This window comes from Cuculus canorus, chromosome 28 (genome assembly GCF_017976375.1).
Source record: "Cuculus canorus isolate bCucCan1 chromosome 28, bCucCan1.pri, whole genome shotgun sequence".
NCBI lineage: Eukaryota > Metazoa > Chordata > Aves > Cuculiformes > Cuculidae > Cuculus > Cuculus canorus.
In genome coordinates, this window is record NC_071428.1 from 1,473,101 (window position 1) to 1,482,870 (window position 9,770).

Below are 9,770 nucleotides of genomic sequence, written 5' to 3' on the forward strand. Positions count from 1 at the left end.
CCGATCGCAGCCCCCAATCCCACCCCATCCATCACCCACTGCAGCCCCATCCCTTTGCCATATTTTCCCCACTGAAGGCCCCAATCCCACCTCATCCATCGCCCACTGCAGCCCCATTCCCGACCCATATTTTCCCGATCACAGACCCCAATCCCAATTCATCCATCACTCACTGCAGCCCCATCCCTGACCCATCCTTTCTCCATCGCAGCCCCCAATCCCACCTCATCCATCACTCACTGCAGCCCCATTCCCAACCCATATTTTCCCCACTGAAGCCCCCAATCCCACCTCATCCATCACCCACTGCAGCCCCAATCCTGCCCCATCGCAGCCCCCAATCCCACCCCATCCATCACCCACTGCAGCCCCCAGCCCCATCGCAGCCCCCAGTCCCATCCCAACCCCATCCCTTTGCCATCGCACTCCCCCTCCTCCCACAACCTCCTCCTCCTCTCCGCCAACACATTTATTTTCCTACTTCATTTCACATCCCCATCTCACTGTGCCCCCCCCACCACCACCCTTGGTGACGGAGTCAGCCCTGCTGTGGCTCAGCTCCGGCACCGGGTGGGCAGGATCCGTCCTTGCACATGGGCACCGCAGTCCTGCCAGGGTCCAAACAGCGGCCGTTGGGCAGGAGCTGTATCCCCCCAGCCCCAGGGATGAGGGGGTGACCAAGGGGTCCCACGCCAGAGCCTCCCCATGGGTGCTGCGGGGCTGGGGGGGTCGCAGGGCAGCCTGGGGGAGCCTCAGCGGGCGCTAATGCAGCTTGCAGTGGACGGGGTGCAGCAGGGCCATGTGTTCGGCCCCCTTGAAGGGCAGCTTCTCGGTGGAGTAGTAGTGCACAACCTCGGGGACGCTGGCGAAGACGCCGCTGGCTTGGCTGAGCGTGTACTTGTTGTCCTTCGTCTGCGCCACGATGATGTGGACGCAACCCTGGCTGGTCCTAAGCGACCGTTGGGCGTCAGCGATGCCGCCAACCAACCCACCCCCCCCCGGCGCCCGCCTGCTCACAGCCACGGCTGCATCCACCCCTGTTTGTTCCCGTTCCCACTCCGATTGTTTTGGCTCCAGAGGCTCCGCTTCCTCAGGAAGGAAACGCCACCGGCGCTCCCGACAATGCATCGGCGAAGGGGCCGTGTTGCCATCCATCCCCACCCCAGCGCCGCGCCGGGATGGATGGGGACCCCATGGGTGAGGGGTGCTGCCCTCTGGGACATGGGTGCTCCCACCTCATGGGGAACTGGGGAGCTCCTGCGTCAGCATCGCTCCAGGCTCGGGATCTGCTCCCGCTCTCCAGGGTTGGGATCACTATATCCCTCCAGGATTGGGATCACTGCATCCCTCCAGGGTTGGGATCACTATATCCCTCCAGGGTTGGGATCACTGCATCCCTCCAGGGTTGGGATCACTGCATCCCTCCAGGGTTGGGATCACTGCATCCCTCTAGGGTTGGGATCACTGCATCCCTCCAGGGTTGGGATCACTATATCCCTCCAGGGTTGGGATCACTATATCCCTCCAGGGTTGGGATCACTGCATCCCTCCAGGGTTGGGATCACTATATCCCTCCAGGATTGGGATCACTATATCCCTCCAGGATTGGGAACTCCTACAGCCCTCCAGGGTTGGGATCACTATATCCCTCCATGATTGGGAACTCCTACAGCCCTCCAGGGTTGGGATCACTGCATCCCTCCAGGATTGGGATCACTATATCCCTCCAGGGTTGAGATCACTGCATCCCTCCAGGGTTGGGATCACTGCATCCCTCCAGGGTTGGGATCACTATATCCCTCCAGGGTTGGGATCACTGCATCCCTCCAGGGTTGGGATCACTGCATCCCTCCAGGGTTGGGATCACTATATCTCTCCAGGGTTGGGATCACTGCATCCCTCCAGGGTTGGGATCACTGCATCCCTCCAGGGTTGGGATCACTATATCTCTCCAGGGTTGGGATCACTGCATCCCTCCAGGGTTGGGATCACTGCATCCCTCCAGGGTTGGGATCACTATATCCCTCCAGGGTTGGGATCACTATATCCCTCCAGGGTTGGGATTACTGCATCCCTCCAGGGTTGGGATCACTATATCCCTCCAGGGTTGGGATCACTGCATCCCTCCAGGGTTGGGATCACTGCATCCCTCCAGGGTTGGGATCACTGCATCCCTCTAGGGTTGGGAGCTCTTGTACCCCTCTAGGATTTGGAGTTGCTGCATCCCTCCAGGGTTGGCGCCTTAGGAACCCCCTCCTCTGGTTCCCAGACCCTTCCACACCGCAGCTCAGCCACTCACTTGAGTGCAATGGAGTATTTGCCGCTGCCGGTCTCGCTGGTGCGCACCAGGTATCCGGCTTCTCGGCACGCCTGTAGCCGATTCTCCGCCTCAGCTCGTGTGATGGCCCCGTGGTACCACCTGTTGGGGTGCAGAGGGGGACGCTGAATGGTGGCAAATGCCAGACCCCCACTTCCTGCCCTGTTTTCCACACCAGCCGCTGCTCATGGCTCAGCCTCATGACTCACGGCTGCTTCTCCAGCGCCAGGGCAGGGTCCACCCGCTCCCCCTCGCTCTGCTCAGTGCCCACCGGCTTCAGCATCTTGGGGGTCCAACTCTTCTGGCGTAGGTGCTGCCGCGGTGCCTCCTCTTTGGGACGCTCCGAGCCCTCAAACTGGACTGGGGGGGATGAGATGTGAGCCCCCAAAAAGACCCATCCCTGCTGCCTCCATCCCCATCCCTAGCTCCATCCCTGTCCTCCTCCTCATCTGTATCCCCGTCGCCATCCCAATCCATCCCATCTCACCCCATGCCATGTCTGTTCCCATTCCTGTCACCGTTCCCATTCCATCCTCATCCTTGTCCTCATCCCAGTCCCCATCCCCATCCCAGTCCCCATCCTTGTCTCGGTCCCCCATCCCCTACCTGACAGCGCTTTGACGATCTGTTCCTTCTTCCACTCCCATGGCTGTTCGTACTCTCCCGCCGGGCGCTCGTCGTTCTCGGGCAGACGCCCATCCCCAACCCTCGCCCTGCGCTCTGGGGTTCCCCCAGTCCCCCCATCTCCGGACTCGTAGGGGGTATCATAGAGCTGCGTTCCCTTTCCGGCTGTTTCCTTGCCCCCTGGCCACTTGGCTGGCTCTGGTTTGCCGCTCCCTTCCATGGGTTCACCAGGACCATCCAGCAGGAGGATGGCCTTGACCAGCGGGTCCTTGGAGCCTCGACGGCGGATTTCTGCGGGGAAACAGAATCATGGAATGGTTTGAACCAGAAGAGACCTCAAAACCCATCCAGATCCAACTCTTGCCATGGGCAGGGACATCTCCCACGGATCAGGGGCTCCAAACCCCATCCAACCTGGCCTGGAACCCCTCCAGGGATGGAGCAGCCACCACTGCTCTGGGCACCCTGGGCCTCCCCACCCTCACAGGAAAACATTTTTCCCTAAGATCTCATCAAATACAAAGAAGGGCAGAGGGACGGAGGTCAACGAGAGGCTCTGTGTCCTCTGAGACCCTCCCAACTCCCACCATTGCCCTTGGAGAGGGATGTGCTCAAGGATGTTCCATCGGGAACCAGCTTGGGAGGAGATGGGGCAGGAAGGAGCCCATCCCCATGGTGCTTGTCCTGCTTTCACAGCCACGACACCACCGGCACCGCACCGCCAGCCGGACTCCGCAGTGGCAGGATGCTACACCCGGCGCTCAACCCTACCAGGGGGGTTCACACACCCCTCGGCTCCCCGTTTTGCCCCATAGCGCCGAGCTCGGCCAAACAGCTCCGGGCTGCCCCGCACGGAAAAAAACCATCAGCAGCAAATCTTTTATTTCCAGCATCCGGCCGAGTCAGTTCCTGTTGTTTTGGCCAGCTGGGCGGTCGCCGCGCTGGCTGGAGGGGGTACGGCTACAGGGGACCCCCCAGCGGGTGGGCTCAGAGCGCTTAATACCCCCCCATCCCCAGACAGCAGCTTCGCATCATCCCTGCGCACCCATGGGGTGGTAGTGTTGAGTGGTGGCACCCAATGAAGGGTCATCACCCATCAATGTCCACCTTCGCTCCTTATCTGGCCCCGCGCAGCCGTAGGAAGCGTCGAGCGGTTTTCCTGTTCCCGGAGCCTCCCGCGCCAGGCGGCTCCGAGTGCCGGCGGCTGCACGGTGCCGGTGGGGGAGCGGTGCCAGGCTCCGTGCTACGGCACGACGTGTACCTGTGATCATTTGCTGGGCATCGTAGGGTTCCATGTAGCCGTCGTTCTCGCCCAGGCGCTCAGCGTCCCGCTGGCCCTTCGTGCGCTTGGCGTCATAGGGGTCGGCGTAGTCCTCCAGGATGATGACCTGGGATGGGGAACCACCAACATGAGGGTCACCAGCGTTGCTGGTTGATGGGAAGGGTGTCACCTTCCTTGGGTACCCTTCCTTGGGTACGAGGCAGGGATGCTGTGGGGTCCCTGGGAGAGGATGGCGGCTCAGCCGGCGTCAATCGATGCCACCACCACACATGGGTATAACCCAGTGGCAACTTTGCGTTGGGAGAGCATCCGTCTCTCTGTGCTCCATCAGTAAGGAGGAGCTTTGGAGGGACAGGGGGGTTTGGGGACCCTTTTGGGTGACCCACCCCCCAAATTAGCTCCCGGCTACTCCAGGTGGGGGGATAAATTCCAGCTTCCCAGACAAAATTTTGCATCAGATTTGGTGTAAGCAGTGGCTGAGTAGAGGGTCAGGATGGGATGGGACGGAGTGAGGAGTAACGGGGTGGGGTGGGATGGGATGGGATGGGATGGGATGGGATGGGATGGGATGGGATGCGGTGAGGGGGGGTCAGGATGGGATGGGATGCGGTGAGGGGGGGTCAGGATGGGATGGGATGTGGTGAGGGGGCGTCAGGATGGGATGGGATGCGGTGAGGGGGGTCGGGATGGGATGGGATGCGGTGAGGGGGGTCGGGATGGGATGGGATGCGGTGAGGGGGGTCGGGATGGGATGGGATGTGGTGAGGGGGGGTCAGGATGGGATGGGATGCGGTGAGGGGGGGTCAGGATGGGATGGGATGCAATGAGGGGGGGTCGGGATGGAATGCGGTGAGGGGGGTCGGGATGGGATTAAATGGTGGGGGGGAGTCAGGATGGGATGGAACGGGGGGGGTCAGGATGGGATGGGATGCGGTGAGGGGGGGTCAGGATGGGATTAAATGGTGGGGGGGATCAGGATGGGATGGAAGAGGGTGTGGGGGGGTCAGTGGGATGCAATGCAGTGAAGGGAAGGTCAGGATGGGATGGGACGGTGTGAGGTGTCGACAGGGTGGGATGGGATGCGGTGAGGGGGGGTCAGGTTGGGATGGAACAGGGTTTGGGGGGGGGGGGGATGCAATGCAGTGAAGGGAAGATGAGGATGGGATGATGAAGGGGGCCCAGGAAACACCTCCCCCCCCCACTCCAAACACCTGATGGATGAAGGCGGTTGGGATGAAGGGAGCTTTGACCAGGATTTGGGCTACTGAGAGCCCCAGCCCAAAGCCACAAAAGCCACCAGTGCCCTATCCCCCCCCCCCCTTTAATTCCCCCCAGTCCCCCCTTTACCGTCTCCATCTTGGGGGGCTTCCCCTTGTCCTGCTCGAGGGCCGTCGGGCTGGCTGGCGGGGGGCTGGGGTACCCCTTCCCGTTCTTCTCGTTCGCCTCCACTTTGATGAGGCGGTTGATGTAGGTGCCGCAAGTTTTGGGGGGACCCTCTGGGGTCCCACTTTCCACTCGGGAATTCTTCCGCATCTTTCCGGTGGCGGCTTGGAGCAGACCTTGTAGGTTATCCCTTGACAGGCGCCCACCTCCTTCTTTGCCACCCCCGGGGGGGGCTCGGCAGCCCCCCAACTCGGCGGCTGAGTTCTTACGGCTCTTGGCTACGCTCCCGCTGCCCGGCCGAGATCGTTCCGACGCGGTCTTCAAGTTGGAAGGGAATTCCTTGAACCATTTGGCCGCCATGGGCTCGATGATAAAGGGTTGGGTACCACGGCCCCCCCACCCCCCCCACCCCCGGAGGGGTCCTCAACGCCCCACAGCTCAGAGCCACCTCAATCGGGGGGTACGGGGCAGCCTGGGCCCCCCCAACCCTGGCAGTGGGACCCTTGGTGTTGGGGGGTCCAGCCCGGGATGGGGGATGCAGGCACGGAGGAAGGGGGGGTCCAGGGTCTTTGCCCCCAGTGTAGGTGGAGGGGGGGTCCAGGCGGCTTTCGCCCCCAACGCGGGGATGGAACACGGAAAATTGGGGGGATGGGGACAAGGGGGAGCCCAGGAGAGGGGATTGGGGGGTCCAAAGAGGAGGGATTGAGGGTCCCTGATTGTGCGGAAGGGTCTTGGGGGGCGGGGGGGGGGGAAATCCGAGAAGGGAGGATTGGGGGTCCCTAGCTGCGGGGAGGGGTCCCGGAGGGAGGGGGGGGGGGTGAATGGGGGGGGGCCTCTGCTCCAGCGATGGGATGAGGGGGGAAGGGGGGGAATCGCGCTGCAGAGAGGGGCTCTGAGGGTCCTGAGCCCCCAGGGAAGGGTCTGGGGGGCCCCTGGGTGCAGGGAGGGGTCCTGGGGTGGGGGTCGGGGGGGGGGGGGGTCCAGGGAGCGGAGTTTGGGGGTCCCTGGCTGTGGGGAATGGTCCTGGGGGGATCGAGAAGGGTCCTGGAGGGGTCGGAGAGGGGGATTGGGGGTCCGAAAAGGGAAGATTGGGGGTCCCTGGCTGTGGGGAGGGGTCCGGGGGGGGTCCGGGGGGGGTCAGGGAGAGGGATTGGGGGTCCAAAAAGGGAAGATTGGGGGTCCCTGGCTGTGGGGAGGGGTCCGGGGGGGGTCCGGGGGGGGTCAGGGAGAGGGATTGGGGGTCTGAGAAGGGAAGGTTGGGGGTCCCTGGCTCTGGGGAGGGGTCCGGGGGGGGTCCGGGGGGGGTCAGGGAGAGGGATTGGGGGTCTGAGAAGGGAAGGTTGGGGGTCCCTGGCTGTGGGGAGGGGTCCGGGGGGGGTCGGGAAGGGTCCGTGGAGGTCGGGGAGAGGGATTGGGGGTCCGATAAGGGAGGATTGGGGGTCTCTATCCGCGGGGACGGGTCCGGGGGGGGTCGGGTCTCTGCTCCAGCGATGGGTCGAGCTGGGGGGGGGTCTCTCCTGTCCGGGGCAGCCCCTGGGGGGGGGCTACGAGTGTCCGGTGACCCCCAGGGAAGGGTCCGGGGGGTCCCGGGGCGCTGCGGGGAGTGTCGGGGTTCTCCGGGGGGGGTCCAGTCGGGGGTCTCGGGGTGCTCCGGTGGGGGGGGGGGGGGGTGTCAGGCCGGCCCGGGGGGCCCCATGCGGCGGCGGCGGGACGGGACGGACGGGAGGGACCGGACGGGTGGGGGGGGTGGGGGGGAGGGACCGGGGAGGGGGGGCGATCCCCGCCCAGATCCGGAGAGGGCGGCCCCGGGGGGGGGGGATGGGGACAGGGGGGGCCACCGGCCTCGGGGATGCGGGGAACAACGGGGGGACCCCGTCCTGTGTGTGTGTGTGTGTGTGTGTGTGTCCCAGTCCCTCCCGAGGGGTTGGGGAGGGGTCCGTCCCCGTGTATGGACCCCATGTATGGACCCCCCCCCGCAAAGACCCCATGTATGGACCCCCCCTCTCTCTCCATGCAAAGACCCCATGTATGGACCCCATGTATGGACCCCCCCCCATGCAAAGACCCCATGTATGGACCCCATGTATGGACCCCCCCCCCATGCAAAGACCCCATGTATGGACCCCCCCTCCATGCAAAGACCCCATGTATGGACCCCCCCTCTCTCCATGCAAAGACCCCATGTATGGACCCCCCTCCATGCAAAGACCCCATGTATGGACCCCCCCTCACCCCATGCAAAGACCCCATGTATGGACCCCCTCTCTCTCCCCATGCAAACACCCCATGTATGGACACCCCTCCCCATGCAAAGACCCCATGAGTGGACCCTCCTCACCCCATGCAAAGACCCCGTGTATGGACCCCCCCTCTCCCCTTGCAAAGACCCCATGTATGGACCCACCCCCCCCATGCAAAGACTCCATGTATGGACCCCCCCTCTCCCCATGCAAAGACCCCATGTATGGACCCCCCCTCTCTCCATGCAAAGACCCCATGTATGGACCCCCCCTCTCCCTATGCAAACACCCCATGAATGGACCCCCTCCCCATGCAAAGACCCCATGTATGGACGCCCCCTCCATGCAAAGACCCCATATATTCTCTCATCTGCGTCGAGACATCACCAGAAAACCCCAGATGATCCCAGCGCTTCGATTTCTTTTTGGGGGGCGCACCTTATTGACCCCCTTACAACAGCGCAACGGAAAAGGATGGGTTTCTGTGGGCAAAGATGCTCCCCCAGGACAGGGCTGCCCTGCTTTGAAGAAGGACATGGGCTCCTCTGGTTCACAAAGGCTGTAGAACATCTCCAGGACCATCCAGCTCCCACCCAGGGGGGTCCTGCTGCTGGGAGGGGGCACTGGGAGAGCAGATCCTGGTCCTCAGCGTCTTCGGTGCGAGGAGGTGAGGGGCAGTGGTAGTGTCCTGCGGTGGTGTGCGGTCAATGGCAGCGCCGTAGGAAGCGATGGCCTCATCATCCTGGGTGAAGATGCACCTCGAGGAGGTGAAGGCAGAGCTGCTGGGCAGGATGAGCCTTGAGGAGGTGAAGGTGGTGCCGTTGGGTAGAACGCACCTCAAGGAGGTGAAGGTGGTGCCGTTGGGTAGAACGCACCTCAAGGAGGTTAAGGTGATACCATTGGGTAGAACGCACCTCGAGGAGGTGAAGGTGATACCATTGGGTAGAACGCACCTCGAGGAGGTTAAGGTGATACCATTGGGTAGAACGCACCTCGAGGAGGTGAAGGTGGTGCCGTTGGGTAGAACGCACCTCGAGGAGGTTAAGGTGATACCATTGGGTAGAACGCACCTCAAGGAGGTGAAGGTGGTGCCGTTGGGTAGAACGCACCTCGAGGAGGTGAAGGTGATACCATTGGGTAGAACGCACCTCGAGGAGGTGAAGGTGGTGCTGAGGAGCTGAAGGTACTGCTGCTGAGCAGGATGCACCTCAAGGAGGCCAAAGGGCCATGACTCCAGGAGGCCAAGGCTGGGCTCTTCACCAGCTTCAGCTTCACCTTCCCAAGGCCATGCAAACCTCTGTCTCCACTGTCAACCCTGATTGTCAGCTCAAAGGCGCTGCTTCCTTTTCTTTCCTTCGCAGATCTTAAGATCCCTTTCATCTTTCCAGGACCTCAACCGCAGGATGGATGCGCCAGCAGCGCTGGCTCGGTGGCTTTGTGCCGCAGCGGCATTCCCTGCAACACACCATCCATGCATCATCTCCTTTGGGAAGTCTCTTCCCATCTCCTTCCCCTGCCGGATGCCACCGGGAAGGCTTTGGGAGCGTCTCCGGTAGTGGGGACGGATGGCACCGAGCGCCCAAGAAGCCAAAACACGCTCCAAGGCAAGCGATGGTTGGAGCAGGGTTGGATCCTGACGCTCAAGAGAGTGGGAACCCAAAGGGCAGCACCACCACAAGGGTTCTAAACCTTCATTAAACTGGTTCAAACCCTTTCCAGCTGAAGCTGGGAGCGGAGCACAGCTGCCTCTGGACACCCAGCACCAGGAGCAGGGCTGGGAAGAGCTCAGGACCCTGCTGGGTTGGGTGCGGATGGAGGAGCAGAGCGCGGGGCAGTGCTCAGCGTCGCAACCGCCTGCTCCTTCAGCAAAGCACTTAAAAATAGAGCAGAGAGCAGTGTCCATAATCCCTCTCCTACAGCTTCT

The 9,770-nt window shown here is 62.6% G+C and overlaps 1 protein-coding gene across 1 annotated transcript; it reads right to left on the reverse strand.

The window, feature by feature from the left end:
- Positions 1–462: 462 nt before the first annotated feature.
- SHE (Src homology 2 domain containing E) lies at positions 463–6,155 on the reverse strand. Its single transcript, XM_054050898.1, has 6 exons — positions 5,571–6,155; positions 4,203–4,329; positions 2,924–3,232; positions 2,527–2,677; positions 2,300–2,419; positions 463–949 (listed from the first exon to the last, which is right to left on the reverse strand). The coding sequence occupies exons 1-6, from the start codon at positions 5,964–5,966 to the stop codon at positions 763–765; spliced, it is 1,290 nt and encodes a 429-aa protein (XP_053906873.1). The 5' UTR covers positions 5,967–6,155; the 3' UTR covers positions 463–762.
- Between the last annotated feature and the right edge of the window lie 3,615 nt (positions 6,156–9,770).

Bases quoted from the DNA above. Each gene is read 5' to 3' on its own strand.
- SHE (XM_054050898.1), bottom strand. From the start codon at position 5,966: ATGGCGGCCAAATGGTTCAAGGAATTCCCTTCCAACTTGAAGACCGCG. The intron at 2,678-2,923 runs GTAGGGGATGGG...CATCCCCCCCAG, and splicing joins GATCGTCAAAGCGCTGTCAG to TCCAGTTTGAGGGCTCGGAG. The intron at 950-2,299 runs GTGAGTGGCTGA...ACGGTCGCTTAG, and splicing joins AAATACTCCATTGCACTCAA to GACCAGCCAGGGTTGCGTCC.